The sequence below is a fragment of the Phytophthora sojae genome (genome assembly GCF_000149755.1).
Source record: "Phytophthora sojae unplaced genomic scaffold PHYSOscaffold_5, whole genome shotgun sequence".
Classification (NCBI taxonomy): domain Eukaryota; phylum Oomycota; class Peronosporomycetes; order Peronosporales; family Peronosporaceae; genus Phytophthora; species Phytophthora sojae.
In genome coordinates, this window is record NW_009258119.1 from 6,709,767 (window position 1) to 6,724,509 (window position 14,743).

General features: G+C 57.7%; 11 protein-coding genes across 11 annotated transcripts; 3 read left to right on the top strand and 8 right to left on the bottom strand.

Annotated features, from left to right (window-relative positions):
* Nucleotides 1–1,884: 1,884 nt before the first annotated feature.
* On the top strand, nucleotides 1,885–2,836 carry PHYSODRAFT_286483 (hypothetical protein). Its single transcript, XM_009531835.1, has one exon. The coding sequence runs from the start codon at nucleotides 2,009–2,011 to the stop codon at nucleotides 2,483–2,485; it is 477 nt and encodes a 158-aa protein (XP_009530130.1). The 5' UTR covers nucleotides 1,885–2,008; the 3' UTR covers nucleotides 2,486–2,836.
* A 203-nt stretch (nucleotides 2,837–3,039) lies between these two features.
* On the bottom strand, nucleotides 3,040–3,984 carry PHYSODRAFT_509084 (hypothetical protein; the record flags this gene model as incomplete). The annotated part of the gene is made up of 1 exon (XM_009531836.1): nucleotides 3,040–3,984. The coding sequence occupies one exon, from the start codon at nucleotides 3,982–3,984 to the stop codon at nucleotides 3,040–3,042; it is 945 nt and encodes a 314-aa protein (XP_009530131.1).
* A 389-nt stretch (nucleotides 3,985–4,373) lies between these two features.
* Nucleotides 4,374–4,671, bottom strand: PHYSODRAFT_508512 (hypothetical protein; the record flags this gene model as incomplete). The annotated part of the gene is made up of 2 exons (XM_009531837.1): nucleotides 4,374–4,422; nucleotides 4,547–4,671. The coding sequence occupies 2 exons, from the start codon at nucleotides 4,669–4,671 to the stop codon at nucleotides 4,374–4,376; spliced, it is 174 nt and encodes a 57-aa protein (XP_009530132.1).
* Nucleotides 4,672–4,958: 287 nt separating this feature from the next.
* PHYSODRAFT_302632 (hypothetical protein) lies at nucleotides 4,959–6,572 on the top strand (the record flags this gene model as incomplete). Its single annotated transcript, XM_009531838.1, has 1 exon — nucleotides 4,959–6,572. The coding sequence occupies one exon, from the start codon at nucleotides 4,959–4,961 to the stop codon at nucleotides 6,570–6,572; it is 1,614 nt and encodes a 537-aa protein (XP_009530133.1).
* Nucleotides 6,573–6,711: 139 nt separating this feature from the next.
* On the bottom strand, nucleotides 6,712–7,024 carry PHYSODRAFT_249678 (hypothetical protein; the record flags this gene model as incomplete). Its single annotated transcript, XM_009531839.1, has 2 exons — nucleotides 6,712–6,760; nucleotides 6,831–7,024. 2 exons carry the CDS (start codon nucleotides 7,022–7,024, stop codon nucleotides 6,712–6,714), a joined length of 243 nt encoding a protein of 80 aa, XP_009530134.1.
* A 114-nt stretch (nucleotides 7,025–7,138) lies between these two features.
* PHYSODRAFT_354898 (hypothetical protein) lies at nucleotides 7,139–7,925 on the bottom strand. Its single transcript, XM_009531840.1, has 2 exons — nucleotides 7,765–7,925; nucleotides 7,139–7,685 (listed from the first exon to the last, which is right to left on the bottom strand). Exons 1-2 carry the CDS (start codon nucleotides 7,887–7,889, stop codon nucleotides 7,637–7,639), a joined length of 174 nt encoding a protein of 57 aa, XP_009530135.1. The 5' UTR covers nucleotides 7,890–7,925; the 3' UTR covers nucleotides 7,139–7,636.
* A 736-nt stretch (nucleotides 7,926–8,661) lies between these two features.
* Nucleotides 8,662–9,546, bottom strand: PHYSODRAFT_286485 (hypothetical protein). The gene has a single exon (XM_009531841.1). It carries the CDS (start codon nucleotides 9,513–9,515, stop codon nucleotides 8,754–8,756), a length of 762 nt encoding a protein of 253 aa, XP_009530136.1. The 5' UTR covers nucleotides 9,516–9,546; the 3' UTR covers nucleotides 8,662–8,753.
* A 264-nt stretch (nucleotides 9,547–9,810) lies between these two features.
* Nucleotides 9,811–10,679, bottom strand: PHYSODRAFT_346845 (hypothetical protein; the record flags this gene model as incomplete). The annotated part of the gene is made up of 2 exons (XM_009531842.1): nucleotides 9,811–10,148; nucleotides 10,214–10,679. 2 exons carry the CDS (start codon nucleotides 10,677–10,679, stop codon nucleotides 9,811–9,813), a joined length of 804 nt encoding a protein of 267 aa, XP_009530137.1.
* Nucleotides 10,680–10,710: 31 nt separating this feature from the next.
* PHYSODRAFT_545827 (hypothetical protein) lies at nucleotides 10,711–11,612 on the bottom strand (the record flags this gene model as incomplete). Its single annotated transcript, XM_009531843.1, has 1 exon — nucleotides 10,711–11,612. The coding sequence occupies one exon, from the start codon at nucleotides 11,610–11,612 to the stop codon at nucleotides 10,785–10,787; it is 828 nt and encodes a 275-aa protein (XP_009530138.1). The 3' UTR covers nucleotides 10,711–10,784.
* A 148-nt stretch (nucleotides 11,613–11,760) lies between these two features.
* On the bottom strand, nucleotides 11,761–13,543 carry PHYSODRAFT_316349 (hypothetical protein; the record flags this gene model as incomplete). Its single annotated transcript, XM_009531844.1, has 3 exons — nucleotides 11,761–12,532; nucleotides 12,729–12,788; nucleotides 12,828–13,543. The coding sequence occupies 3 exons, from the start codon at nucleotides 13,541–13,543 to the stop codon at nucleotides 11,761–11,763; spliced, it is 1,548 nt and encodes a 515-aa protein (XP_009530139.1).
* A 530-nt stretch (nucleotides 13,544–14,073) lies between these two features.
* PHYSODRAFT_354900 (hypothetical protein) lies at nucleotides 14,074–14,608 on the top strand. The gene has a single exon (XM_009531845.1). It carries the CDS (start codon nucleotides 14,084–14,086, stop codon nucleotides 14,597–14,599), a length of 516 nt encoding a protein of 171 aa, XP_009530140.1. The 5' UTR covers nucleotides 14,074–14,083; the 3' UTR covers nucleotides 14,600–14,608.
* Nucleotides 14,609–14,743: the final 135 nt, after the last annotated feature.

The following is a 14,743-nucleotide window of genomic DNA, read 5'->3' on the forward strand; positions in this document are numbered from 1 at the left end:
AACGGCGAAGATGCAAGATACGACTTGGCAGTAATTATACACAGTAATGAAAAGAACCTTGCTCGAGATCTGCTTATAGCTAGTAGAGAAATGAAAATACTTGCCTGTGTATGCTACTAGGGTAGTCCGTCCGCTTCAATCATTCGCTTTACTTCACTCCATATATGTTACTGACTCATACCGGTTCAAACTGCCCACGCATATAAACCTTTTGGAGGGCCCAGTGCGGCGCCGGGGTCGTACCGGTGTGATGGGTATCCTACCGGTTCAAACTGCACAGTCAAGAGGGGTCATCTTTGACGTGACGTACCACGGATATAATCCTATTTGGTCTGCGATAGCAGCACTAACGTTGCTTCCTATCCCAGTATAAATGATACATGTAGCGTTGTAGCATCGCTACTCAAATATTGGTGTCGTCATCGACGATTTCGCATGAGGTGCTGCTGGCGGGTCATGAATTGGTAAACCACGTTAGTTGTGATTCGCGGATAAGATATTCTTCTGTCTGTAGTAGCACTGCTGCCGGTGACAAGCACCAATTATCGACCTGCAGCCGGCAGCCATATCTGTGTGATTTCTCCTATCTATTGTTGATAAGCTTAGCATGTAAGTTGTAAGTTCCAGCACTGTTGAATCAATGCTGAGGACTGCAACGCAACAACTTCGCAATGAATGTTTGTTTCAAATTGAGGAATTGATCACACGCTTTCTACAGATGAAAAGTGTTGTAGACCAGATCCATATCCGCTCTACCTCTTGCCAAAAACAATTGGGTGGACTCGCAGCATGAGACTCTTTTCACTAGTCGATTCTAGGTGGTCTTGCCTTTGCAAGCCTCTTCTGTGCCACCTTCGCTGACGGTGCGCACTGCGATGCTCTGCCATATAAGTCTTTATATTAATAGCATACAGTATGCATGTATGCATGTACAGCTGAAAACGGTGGGCCTCAATACAGCTGAGTCAGTGCTGGGGAGGATCGCGACAAAATAAATGTAAGAGAGTTGCCTTCAACTTCAAGATCACTCGTACCTAGCCGAAATTCACAACTTCAAACAGAACTTTACAAAAAGCCGGGACGCTTTTCTTGAGAGCGAACGATAAGGCTATCGAGGAAGTGAAGCCAGCAGACTCGTTTATAGTACGAGAAAGCGAAGCCTTCAACGGTCATCTCAGCCTTCATGCAAGAAAGAGAGAATGTTGCCTATCAGTTTGGCCAACCACGAGAAAATGTGTGCGGTCCGCAGATAGCGTAATCTGAAAATATAGGTTGCCACCTGAGCAACTTGTTCGCAGTACCTAGTAAGCATTGCTAAACAGCAACAGCAGAGCACCTGGTTGCTGTTAGCACCCCCTCGTCACTTTTAACAGCTTGCTGTGACGCACATTTCAAAGTATGTATCTAGCTGCTTGAACGGTCGATGGTCCGTATATTCAAAGCACGCGACGGATTTTTCTACGTGTTTTCCTTGCACCGAGCTGGGACCTGCGGTTGATGCAAGCGGAAACAATTGCACTATCGACTACATGTACTTGGTTGGCGAGCACGGAGCCGATTGGCCTACGGTCGTCGGGGACTGCACGCTGTATTAGCGTGCAGTCGCTAATAGCGGCGGCAAGGACGATTGGCAGATGTCCCGGATCTGCATCTGTTTCTAGATTCTTCTAGGTCGATTTTCGTCCAATGGAACTTTCATTTCTCAGAACTCGAGGCTTGACTGCGTTCCACTATGCCCAACTGAACCTTTGTCGGACCTAGACGCGGGTAGGGTTTTCATACTCAAAGCTAAATAAAACTGGGGACGCGTGGAAAGGTCGTGAGGGATAGAGGGGGAGTCGAGAAGCCCCCGAAACCGACGCATTCATCTTTTCGCTGGGTTGGCGGCAAGCAAGCTAGGCGACTGCGGGGCGTCCGAGCTACAGGCATCTGAGAAAGAACGAAAGCGGGCCACTCCCCGCTTACTCCCAAGACTCGACACAAGACACACAAGACACTTCAGACAGCCATGCAGCAGGAGCGAGAGAGCGCGGAGCTGTGCCTGAACGGCTGCGGCTTCTTCGGCGCGCCCGGCAGCGGCGGCATGTGCTCCGTGTGCTGGAAGAAGACCATGTCGGACCGCCAGGCGGCGGCGGCGCAGTCCCCGCGCGCGGCGGAGCAGAAGGTGGACGAGGCTGCCAAGCTGGAGACGGCGGTGCCCGCCGAGACCGCGGACAACCAGAGCGTGGCCCCCAGGGACGTGGCGGCGGCCGAGGAGGAAAGGCCGGCGGAAAAGCTCGTGCAGAAGAACAAGAAGCGCTGCTGGGAGTGCAAGAAGAAGGTGGGCCTCACGGCCATCGAGTGCCGCTGCGGCTACGTGTTCTGCAGCAGCCACCGGTACGCGGACCAGCACAACTGCAGCTTCGACTTCAAGGCGGCGGACCGCGCCGAGCTGGCGCGTCGCAACCCGGGCGGCGGCCAGTTCGGCAAGCTGGAGAAGCTGTAAGCGGTTCTGCTAAGAGAGAGAGGGCCAGGAGGTTGCCAGGATTCGACGGTGCGCGATCAGTCAAGTGCTGACTTCGCGGGCCAGCGGCGCGGGGAACGACTCTTTGCGCCCGAATCGACGACCGAGTGGCTGGAGACGGATGACGAGCGGACGCGCTGGGGCCAGGCGAGCGGCGCGTTGCTTGGTGGATGTAATATTAGGACGGAGGCCCGAAGCGCCAGCCAGCGACCGAACGCGGCCCACGAGAGAGAGACTCCCAGAGATTCGCTTAGCCCAGCTTTTCGCCATCCATGCAGTTTTTCTTTGCTACACTCTTTTTTTTTCTTAGGAATGGAACTTGATTTTCTTATTCGTCCGTTATCTGCTGTACGTGGAGGAAGGAGCGCCCCCAATGTCGTTGGGTCGAGCGACTGGATCTTTCGCCACCACGTCGCAGAAAGCCGAAGTTGCCGTGAGGAGCTTTCAGGTCCGACATATACCGTAGTAACAGGGACACTCGGCGCCATTATACACGTAGCCTGGCTCAACAGCTTTCGATTGTTAGACATGTTACACTACGGAATGGCCTGATAGTTGGGAGCTGGCACCTTGTCCGCGTCTTGGAGCTCGCGCAGCTTGCGCGAGTACAGCTTGAGCTCGAGGAAGCACCAGCGCTTGACGGGCTCAGGCAGGGCGCGGTAAAGCACCGGCGGCAGCGGCACCAGCGGACTCGTCGAGCGCTTGTACTCGAGGTAGTCCGGGTCCAGCCCGAAGCGCTCGTCGTAGCGCTCCTCCGCCAGCGGCACGCCCGAGAGGAACATGAGCACGAGGAAGGTGAAGACGGGGCTAAGGCAGCTCACGTAGTAGAACCACGTCTCGCCGCCGTCGCCGCCGAAGTTGGCGCTGGCCAGCACCGTCACCCCCACCCAGCACAGGATTTCGCCGAAGTAGTTGGGGTGGCGCGAGTACTTCCACACGCCCGAGCGCAGCAGCTTGCCCTTGTTCTTGGGGTCCTCGTTGAAGGCCGACTTGGAGGCGTCGGCGGCGTACTCCACCGCCATGCCGACGGCCCACACGACGATCCCCACGACGTCTCTCGCCTCGCCGAAGCTGCCGTCCACCTGCTCGCCGCTCGAGTTGGCCAGCACCACCGGGAGGGAGACCAGGAAGACCCAGAGGATCTGGAACACCCAGAAGCCGAGGAAAGCGAGGCAGTTGGCGCGCATCTCGTCGAAGCGCTCGTCCTTGCCGCGCTTGAGCACGCGCAGTAGCAGGAACGAGCCGAGCCGCAGCGCCCACGCCACCTGCATGCACGTGGCCACAATGGCGCGCGTGTCGTACACGTCTTGAAGTACGAGCGACAGCACCGCCAGCACGATGAAGTTGAGCGCGCCGGCCAGGTCCGTCACCTTGTCGAACTGGCACGTGTAGGCCACAGCGAAGAAGCTGCACTGCATCAGGACCGTCACGCCCACGCAGATGAGCAGCATGATGCCGCCGGAGACCAAGGGCTCGTCCATAGTGTCGAGGTGCGTGTCGGGCAGAAGGAATAGATAAGCTCAAGATAAGACAACTTGGACACTGCCGAGATTACTACAAGTCGGTCGGAGACCGAAATGCCTGCTGAGACCTTGGTGAACACGGTCGAAGCGCTACGAAAGTAGGAATAGTAGGAATGTTTGTATGCAGACGTAAAAAGGCAAGTTCGTGGGTCAAGCACTGCTTGACAAGCAGCGGATCAAGTTTAGGCAGGTGTGGCTCTGGTTGCGACGCTGCTTGTATTCATACTTACGCTTCAAGGTGAGAAAGCTTCGTGCAGAGAGAGCGGGATGGCCAGCCGACGCCAAAAATATTCCTAGGGAAGTCTACCGGCTTGCCGTCACTCCCCAGCCATATCGCTTCGCTTCCGTCACTCCTTGACCAGGATATACACCGCGTGAATGATCCCGGGGATATACCTAGTGTGGCATGCAGCAGCAGTTGCAGTTGCAGGCAGCACTCGTCATTAGATTTAACGCCAACTCGAAACAACTAGTAGTAAAAGACAGGAGGCAATGCTACAACTGCGACAACGCAACGCACCCGAGCAGTGTGAGCAAGCAGTTGATAGCGAAGTCCTTGTTGCAGCCAACTTGGAAGAACACGCCGAGCGGTGGCAGCAGGATCGAGCAGATCAAGCGCGGACAGTCTCCCCACGTAATGGCCATCGCGTTTGCAGTCTCTTGTTGGTCGTGAGTCGTGACGAGAAGAAGGCCAATTGCAATGTGCACCACCACACACCAAGCTCTTCAACCGTCCAACGACCGTGTAGTGGGCGCTGCGTAGTGGGCGCTTCCCATCCATCCGGGACACGGAGCAGAATCATCCGCAACCAGCGGCGCGGCAACGGCGGCAACTTTTTGTCCCATTCTAAACAGCTTCAACCACGTTCTAAATCTGTACTCCCAGACTGGCCACGCGGTTTCCGCCCAATCACATCGCCCAAAAGACAATCATGCCATCGGACCTGGAGCTCGCGGCGACGCGCGTGAACCTGTGCCTGGGCGCCGAGCGCCAGCTCCTCGCGCGCAACGCCCAGAAGCGCCGCCTGCCCGTGACCATCGTCACCGGCTTCCTGGGCGCGGGCAAGACGTCGCTGCTGCAGCACGTGCTGCAGCACAAGCTCAACCTGCGCGTGGCCTGCGCCGTGAGCGACCTGGCGGCCATCAACGTGGACGCGCTGCTCGTGGGCGGCCAGCTGACGGCCGGCGGCAACAAGCTCTTCCAGCTGCGGGCCGACCCCAACAGCAGCCTGGCCGCCTTCAAGGACGCCGTGTGGCAGGTGCTCAACGACGACAGCGACGGCGATGCGGCGCTGGGCAGCGTGGACTACCTCGTGATGGAGACGAGCGGCACCACGGACCCGACGCAGCTGGTGGCGGCCGTGCAGGAGAAGTTCGGCAAGATGACGCGCGCGCGGCTGGACTCGGTGGTGACGGTGGTGGACGGAGACGCAGTGGCCCAAGACGCCGCCAATGGAGTGGGGCCCTGTGCAGTGGCTATTAGACAGCTCCAGTGTGCCGACGTGGTGCTGCTGAACAAGGTGGACCTCATGGATGAGGACAAGCTGCAGGCTGCGAGGCGAGTCGTACAGAAGTACGCGCCCTGTGCGCGCGTGTACGAGACGGATCATGGCCAAGTGTACTTGCCGCACGTGCTGGACATTGCCCCACCCGAGGATGTGTTTAATGGCGGAGTGAGCCATGAGAAGGTCGAAGCGCAATGGAACACAGGGTTGAGTGCGTTGAACGGCGCGGTGACTCCCGCTCCGAGCCGTTTGCGTGTGGATAGAGGGTCGGAAGTGGCGGTGAAGCAGGAGGTAAACACGCCGTCGCAGGCATTTGCCTCTGTGGCGTATGAACGGACAGCGCCTACATCGCTGGCAGCAGTTCACGACTGGATCCAGCATCATTTGCCGAAAGGCACGCTGCGTGCTAAGGGGGTTATGTATATTGCTGAGCTGCCGAAATATCGCTTCGTGGTACAGCTGAGCGGGAAGCGGCGACTGGAGGTGGAAAATGCTGGCGCTTGGCAATCGACGCCCAAGACGCAGTTTGTCGTGATTGGCCTCAACAACCCCAGCTCAAGTAACGGAGAGCACTTTGACGAGGTCCAAGCTCTCAAAGGTCTAGAGACGTGCCTATCGAGGTCAGTGCACGATTTGGATAGCGGAGTCGAGTCTACCAGTGCCACCTGTCTTGCGAAGTTGGAAGCTGACGAGCGCTTTGAGACTCTGGCCTCGTCCGGCCAAGCTACGACGGTGGTGTTCCGCCTTACGTGCCCCACCTCGACGCTGGACGAGACGATGCTTCGTCACCACCATCACGTGGACATGAACGAGTTGACCAAGCGGCTGGTGCGGGAGGTGAACGCCTCGGGCGGCGGCTCTCTCCTGCTCTACGCTTTAAATCTGAGTCCCGACGATGTCGAGGGAGACCAAGTGTACGCCGTTGCCTCTGTCGTTGGTCCGGCGTCTGTTCTGAGCATGTGGAGCGAGCTCGCCTCTCGCGCTGAGTTGATCGTCATCGAGGTGAAGAAGAAGCTCGCTGGCTGCCTCTGCGGGTTTTAGACATTAGTCCAATCGAGTGCATTATCAATGGAGTGATCCAACAACTTCAACATGAGTGGTAACTTCAATTTTGATTCTGCTTATCTTTCCCTTGCCAGTGCAGGCAATCAGCCTGCAATGTCTTGCTCGGGTATTGCAGTTAACTCACGCAGATGACGTACACGGCGTGGATAATCCCGGGAACGTAACTACATGTAGCACAAGTCAAAGCAGCACTATCAGTCACCACCACGAATTCAGTTTTAACTTAAAACTTACCCGAACAGCGTCAGCAGCCCATTGATCGCCAGGTCCTTGTTGCAACCGGTTTGCAGGAAGACGCCGAGCGGCGGTAGCAGCACCGCGCAGATCAAGCGCGCAGTCTTGTCCCAGTCGAAGTCGGAAGCGCTCGACGAGGAGCGGCGCTCGTCGCCCTCGAACCAGGTGTCGGCGTCGTCTACGACGTGCCCCATTTCTCACTAGAAGCTCAAGATGGAAACTGCAACTGGCACAAAGATCTCTGACTCGGATCCGACAGTTATCGTTGACGTGGAGTGACGAGGCTCAACTGGCGAGAGACAAAAACTGAAGAAAAGGAGAATAAGACCGAACAATGTCGGCCTCTATATTAACGGTTGGAATCCGTGTCAAAAGACCAGAAACCTCCTCGGATATCAGGAAAGAGAACGTCGAGCACCTGACGGCTAGGTGTTGCCGTTGTCCACCCTCCTCTTCAATGCACGTCCTCCACCTTGCAACTCGCAAGTCAGACACTGTGTCACACCGCCACTGTGCGAGAGAGCGAGCCGATAAAGACTCGCACTCCTCTTCAATGCACGGGTGGCAACACAAGTGTCTAACCACGAGGAGCAAGTGCTAAACGCCACTGTACGAGAGTGTAGACTCGAGCTGAGTTGGCCGCCCGGCTGCACGACGCTCTTGTCCCCCCATCCACGTCGAAAGCGCGTTTCTCATAGCTTTTTTCTGGGTATTCACGCGCGCCGACTGAAGGAGGCCGCTGCCGCTTGCCACGGACGAGCACAGAGAGAACAGCGCCACATTTTTTACTTCAATGTGGCGCCTGCCTATTCCTTGATTAGAATGTAGACAGCGTGGATGACGCCGGGAATGTAGCTGTTGAGATGCAAAGGCAACAGGCAACACGGTTAGGTGGTGTTTAACGCGACAGGGGTGGAGTGCAACAGAGACGTACCCGAGCACGGTGAGCAGGCAGTTGATGGCCAGGTCCTTGGTGCAGCCGACCTGGAAGAACACGCCGACGGGCGGAATGATGACCGAGCAGATCAGGCGAGGGATGTCTCCGCAGGTAATCGGCATCTTAGCGTTGGTAGCTGGTGGGGGACTTCTTCACGCGAGGCAAAATCGAAAGTGGGAAATGTGTCGTGCCGCTGCTGGACGGATACCCAAGTCGGCGTGGGTGACAACCTATCTATCCGATCTCTCTTGGTTTCACTATGCTGCCGGCTTCAAGGGAAGGGGGATGGGGGCCAACTGCAAAATGATGGCTCGCGCGGGATTGGCGAAAAATGGCTTCGAAAAGCGGCGGGGCCAATCAACGATCGCGGTGTAAGGCGCCGCTGACGAGATTCTCTTGGGTGTCACATCAAACAACGATGGCAATGGTTTGCCAAGGGCAACACTGCCTGCAACTTGCAGGCTGCAAGTGAGTGCTCCTTATCGCCTTTGCCATCTGATTCATCGTCGGAAAATGCGCGCAACCACGTGGGGCGCTGCCGTGCGGGACCGCGGCTTGAGACAGCGCGGCAATGCTACTGGAAATTGATTGCCTCTGCGCGATTAGACTGCGTTCTGTGTCCCGTCATCGGGACTAAAACAGGGACTATTTCACAAATCAGGCGGGTGGGTACACCCGCGGGTCTCGCGATTGGCTGGCGAATATCAGGGAATACCTCTGTCCCCATTGGTTAGAAATTTGAGGTGGATTTCTCACCAATGACATCACGCAAATTTTGACATGGATACGGCTGCGAGAAGATCGCCAACCTGGACTTGGTCATTGAAGACACCAACATGCACTGCAGAGACTTGTACAGTAGTCTAAGACTCCACAAACCCTTGGGTTTCAGCTACTTAGAGTTAATGGGAATTATTATTCACTGGCAATTATGTCCTTCCTACTGTCCAGCCTGCCAGGCTCTACCCTTGCACAAAACTTGCACTTTAGACCGTGCCGTAGGGGGCCTTCTTGTTGGCCAGCAGGGCCTCGTCGTCCTCCTCGTCGACCCACTTGTCGCCGCCCTCGCGCTCCATCTTGATAGCGAGCAGCGCCGCGCCGCACGTGTTGGAAAAGATGAAGAGCGGGCCCACGAGCGGGATCATCTGCAGCAGCAGCATCTGGAAGCCGAAGCTCGAGTACTGGAACTTGCGCTGGCTGATCCAGCGCTGCTGCTGCTTGAAGCCCAGGCCCTTGAGGTCGAAGTAGTACAGGTGCGACTCCCAGGCCATGAAGGTGCTGTGCAGCCACGCGTACACGATGCTGCCGATGACCGGGATCAGGTGCAGCGGCAGCGACACGATGAGCAGGATTACGTGGAAGATGGCGTCCAGGCGGAAGAAGGACGTGCACACGCGCACAACGGCCGACTCCTGCGTGTCGCGGTCCACCAGCGCGGCGTAGCCCTTCTCGCGCAGCACGTAGGCGAAGACCTTGTCCTTGAAGTACTCGAGCACCAGGAACGCGTACAGCAGCGTGACCAGGAAGATCTCGACGATCACGAAGATGACGGCGAAGATCCACGACAGCACGGAGGGCAGGCCCTTCTCGGCCATCCAGCTCTCCTGCGGACGCAGCGTCCAGGCGAAGAGCAGGAACACGGAGAAGATGCTGAAGGCCAGCGTCAGCAGCAGCGGGAACGCCGCCTGCTTCCACAGGTGCGGGTGGCCCAGGAAGTACGCCACGCCCTTCAACGCATAGAACGGCATTGTCTTGTCTTAGGAGGTGTGCACTACAGCCGCCGAATTGGAGAATGGCTGACGCACGCCACGCTGTCAGCGTTCGCTGAAGAGCTGAACGAGTGGAGAGCGTCGAGACCATTCTGGAACCAGCCGTGCGTGGGTGAGAGATCAAATTGATTCGGAGCTGCTGGACGCAGGATACTTTTTGGCTGGATACTTTCGCTTGATCACGCTCCAAAAATGATTTGCATGTCAAGAGGGAGCAATCGAATCAGATTCGGGCTCACACGTCACAGATGCCCCCTGCGCGTTGAACGTTCCGCTAGACTGTGACGCTCGCGCTGCTGACCAGCGTGTCCTCCTCATCGACGTGCTTGCTGCTGCTGCTACTGTGTCGCTCCAGTTCCTCAGCCAGCAGCGCGGCGCCGCAAGTGTTGGTGAAGATGAAGAGCGGGCCAGCGCACGGAACCATCTCCAGCAGCAGCGCGGACATGCCAAAGTGGCTGTACTGCACTTTGTAGCGGCTCACCCAGCGGCGCTGCTGTCTCAAGCCAAAGTCCTTGAGCTCGAAGTAGAAGCGGCGGTACTCCCAGGCCAGCACGCCGCCATGCAGCCAGGCATACACGATGCTGCCGAAGACCGGAGCGGCATCGAGAGGAGCTTGAGCGCGCAGCTCGACAGGATGTACGACGTGCATTCCGACACAACAGTCGAATGGCGTCTACGGCCTTCATCCAGCAGGGTGCTGAGGCCGCGGTCTCTCAACACGAAGGCGAAGATCTTGTCTTGGAAGTCGTCGACGAACACGGCACCGTAGACGACGGTGGACGCAAAGATCTCGGCTACAACGATGCAGATGGTCAGGATCGTGGCGAACTGCTCCGGGACGTTCTTGTCGTCGAGCCAATCTTGTTGTCGCGAGAACGTGTGGAAGAAGAGGAAGTACGTGGCAGCCACGCCGAACAATACTGTGAGAAGAAGCGGGAACGCCACTTGCTTCCAAAGCGCGGGACGGAAGACAAAGTAAGCGATTCCTCGGAGCGCGTACGCTACCATTTGTGTCTGCGGTTTAAACATGAAGACCGGCTTGCCGGATCGATTGGCCTGGAAGCGCACAGCGTGGTTGATGCGACGCTGTCCAACACGGATGCAGTCCAGTAAACAGGTTTGCGGCTGGAGCGCAAGAAGCATCGATAGAAGAGCATCGACTCGATGTCATCGGGTCATGAAATGAACAAGTTACTTCTCCATTACCATTTTCGGTACCTCCTGCTGCGATCGTCTTCCTCACTCAAGTTACTTGGAAGTGCTTCCGTAGGGCGGCACGTACGCACCGAGCTTGTTGACGAGCGGCACCTTGTCCATCTCAATGCTCTTCTCCTTCTTGCTCTCTTTGCCCTTGCCGCCCCAGCTGTTCTTGCGCCGCTCCTGCTTCTCCAGTTCCTTCTCAATGCTCGCAGCGAACAGTGCAGCTCCAGCCGCATTCGTGAACATGAAGATGGCGCCGGCAATGGGGATCATCTCGAGCAGCATAGCCCCCATTCCGAAGGCCGAGTACTGGAGCTTCCGCGCAGCGACGATCTCCTTCTGCTGCTCGAAGTCGAAGGCCTTCATCTCGAAGTAGTACAGATGCGCCTCCCAGGCCATGAGCGTGCCGTTGAGCCACGCGTACGTGATGTTGCCCAGCACCGGGATCATGTTGAGTGGCAGCGTGATGACCAGCAGCCCGAGACGCAGCATCACGCTCACCCGGCAGCAGGACGTGAGCACGCGCAAAAAGGGCGAGTGGCGCTCCTCATTCTCCACCAGCTCCCGGTACCCGCGCTCGATCAAGACGTGCGCGAAGATCTTGTCCTTGAACCACTCGAGGCACACGAGGCCGTAGACGACCGTGACGATGAACACCTCGATGATCACGAAGATGACGGCTATCAGCCACGCGAAGAAGGTCGAGAGGCCCGCGTCGTACAGCGCGCGCTCCTGCCGATGCAGCGTGAAGGTGAAGAGCGTGACAGCCACGCCGAACGCCACGGCCACCGTCAGCAGCACGGGGCAGAGCGTCAGGCGCCAGAGGTGCCGGTCGCCGAGGAAGTAGAGGATGCCGCGCAGTGGGTAGGTCGACATGGGAGGCTGCGGGTCGGATGTCAAATGACCAGACCAGGGTGATTTGAAGGGGTGGCTGGAATGCCCGCTGGACAGCGGCACCCAAGTAAGTGGAGGTGATGGTTTCTTTTAGCGCTTACGTACATGCAGGGCTTCTGCTCACTATCAACTACACAAGCGAGCGATACGACTCGGTCTCTTCTTGATGCGGCACTTGCGGATGCTTGGCAGCCTCCTCCCTCTCGATGCTGGAGGCGAAGAGCGCTGCGCCCACTGTGTTGGTGAACATGAAGACAGCTCCGATACCCGGCACCATCTCCAGCAGCAACGCCTGCATGCCGAAAAGCGTGTACTGCATGCTGCGCTCGTTGATGAGCGCTTGCTGCTGCTCGAACGAGTAGTTCTTGAGCTCGAAGTAGAAGAAGTGATACTCCCACGCCACGAGCTGCCCGTTGAGCCACGCGTACGTGGCGTTGCCCACCACGGGCACGACGTTTAGCGGCACGGAGACCACCAGCAGCCCGAGGCGCAGCAGCACACTCACGCGACAGCAACTGGTGCAGATGCGGAGGCACGACGCGTGCCTGCGCTTGTTGCTCACGAGCTCCTCGTGGCCTTGCTGGCGCATGACGAACTCGAACACCTTGTCTTGGTAGCAGGCCAGGCAGATCACGCTGTAGACCATGACGATCACGAAGCTCTCCACGAGGCACAGCATGATAGCCATCACCCACGCGAGTCCCTCGGGCACTCCAGCGTCGTAGAGCGCTTGCTCCTGCGGGTACATGGCGGCTCCCAGCAGCACAATGACCGTCGTCATGCCCACGACCACCGTCAGGAGCACGGGGCAAATGGTCATTCGCCATAGTGCAGGGTGCGCCAAGAAGTAGGCCAGACCCTGAGCCACGTACGTCCACATGCTTGAGCTGAGACTCGGCGAACTGGAAAGTGCACTGCGTGAGCGGATACTTTTTTGCGATCGGGCGAAGAGCGATATATCGGGCCAGAAAACGAGATGGCTGCAGCGCCGCTCGTGGTGGCTGCCTCCGTCCCAATGCACAGACGTCCTCGTTGAATGGCGCTCTGCAGCTGTAGCCTACAGAGCTCTCTTCATTATCTACAATAGATACTTTCTACACGATGCCTCCGGACGGCGCGTAGCCGTTGCTGTACGCGTTGGCGTTGTTGTTGTTGTTGCTGTTTTGGTTCCAGTTGGGCTGCACGCCCCCTCCCTGCAGTCCTCCCTGCAGCGCCCCACGCTCGCGTTCCTCCTCCTCCAAGTGCGCAGCGAGCAGCGCGGCCCCCACCGTGTTGGTGAAGACGAAGAGCGAGCCGACGCCGGGGATCATCTCCATGAGGAGCGCCTGCATGCCAAAGGAGCTGTACTGCACTTTGTGCTCGTTGATGAAGGTCTTCTGCTGGCCGTACGAGAAGTTCTTGAACTCGAAGTAGAGCAAATGGTACTCCCAGGCCAGGATGGTGCCGTTGAGCCACGCGTAGATGATGGAGCCGATGATCGGGATCAGGTTGAGCGGCAGCGTCACGATGAGCAGCACGAGACGCAGCCAGAGGCTCACGCGGCAGCAGGAGCGGCAGGCGCGCGCGCAGCTGGCGTGGCGCTCCTCGTCCTCCACCATGTCCTTGAAGCCGCGCGCCACCATGACCTGCTCGAAGATCTTGTCCTGGTAGCAGCCCATGATGACGAGGTTGTAGATGAGCGTGACCAGGAAGATCTCCACGAGCACCAGCATGACGGCCAGCAGCCACGAGAGCCACGAGGTCACGCCCGCGTCCTCCAGACCCTCAGCCTGCGGCACCAGCGCGACGGAGAAAAGCACCACGACGGATGTGATGGCCACCACGAGCGTCAGCAGCAGCGGGCACAGCGTCGTGAGCCACAGCCGCGGGTGCGTGACGAAGTAGGCCAGGCCCTGCACGACGTAGGTGGACATTGCTTCGGCTGCGGAAGGTGGTGGATATATATATGTGGAGGGGAGTGCAGTGCTGGACTTCGGCGAGGAGGAGCGAAGGGAAGCAAACAGTGAACTGATGACATGGGTTGTTGAGACCGGCGTGCGATTGGCTGAAAAGGGAGGTGTGTGTGGAGAGCAGCGGATTTCACCGAATACAAGACCCTCATCTTGATATGGCTACATTTTGCCAGTTGGAATTTTCGGAATTGTGGGTACACCGGTACAGCATAAAAATGCTGTCGTTGCTGAAGACTTCAGCCTGAAGTCACTTCGTACGTAGCGGTCCGATGACTGCAAGGCTTTTAGTTGTCATCGTCGCGCTCACCACCGCAGGTATGCAGGTTCGACCTAGTATTCGCGCTCTGGATGGGACGACCTAGGACTCACATTGCTCCACTATTTCTTGTTGCAGTCGACGCTGCAAGCGATGCGTCTCAGTGCGCCACCGTCAAGACATGCTACATGGGCGGTGATGTGTCCGTGCCCTGCGCCGTGAACGAGGAAGACTGCCCTCCGTGCATGATCTTCGACAGCAACTCCTGCTACGTGAGGGCGAGCGGCTCGTGTCCATTTGGCGCCGACTGCACAGGCGTCTTCTTCTCCGGTTCAAGCGGTAGCGGCTCCAGCAACTCCACCACTGTCAGCAGCAGCACGCAGGGCTCAACCACGTCAGCCACCGCAGATACGACCTCTCAGGCCGGGTCATTTCTCTCCCAGGCTAACAGTGCGGGTGGACCATCGTCCGAAACTGAGGCGACGGACTCTGCCGACAGCGGCTCGAGCACGGTCTTGATAGTCGCCATCCTCGGTGTCGCCGTAGTCATCGTTGTCTTGGGTGTGGTCGTGCGGAAGCTCTTCCTGCGCGCTCGAGCTGCGAGCGAGCAGAACGCCGACGAGGAGGAAATACCGTCGCCGCTCGCCACAGAGACGACTGCTAGCTTCTCGAGCAACGGCACCTCACGCGACGCGGGCGCCGTAGTCGCACGTAGCGCAATAGGGACCGACCTGAGCGAGTCGAAGCCCGTGTCCGTGTAGGTAGTTTCGTATAGGGCCCTCTAAACCATCCAGTCAAGGACCGGTCAGCCCGGCAGGTACCCGAATAAACTGTGTGTCATGAACGCGTTGTGCGTTGTCGTTCGACACGTCGACCATCATTTGACTCTCTGAGCAAAGTGTCGT

Bases quoted from the DNA above. Each gene is read 5' to 3' on its own strand.
- PHYSODRAFT_286483 (XM_009531835.1), top strand. From the start codon at position 2,009: ATGCAGCAGGAGCGAGAGAGCGCGGAGCTGTGCCTGAACGGCTGCGGC.
- PHYSODRAFT_354898 (XM_009531840.1), bottom strand. From the start codon at position 7,889: ATGCCGATTACCTGCGGAGACATCCCTCGCCTGATCTGCTCGGTCATC. The intron at 7,686-7,764 runs GTACGTCTCTGT...GCATCTCAACAG, and splicing joins TGCCTGCTCACCGTGCTCGG to CTACATTCCCGGCGTCATCC.
- PHYSODRAFT_286485 (XM_009531841.1), bottom strand. From the start codon at position 9,515: ATGCCGTTCTATGCGTTGAAGGGCGTGGCGTACTTCCTGGGCCACCCG.
- PHYSODRAFT_354900 (XM_009531845.1), top strand. From the start codon at position 14,084: ATGATCTTCGACAGCAACTCCTGCTACGTGAGGGCGAGCGGCTCGTGT.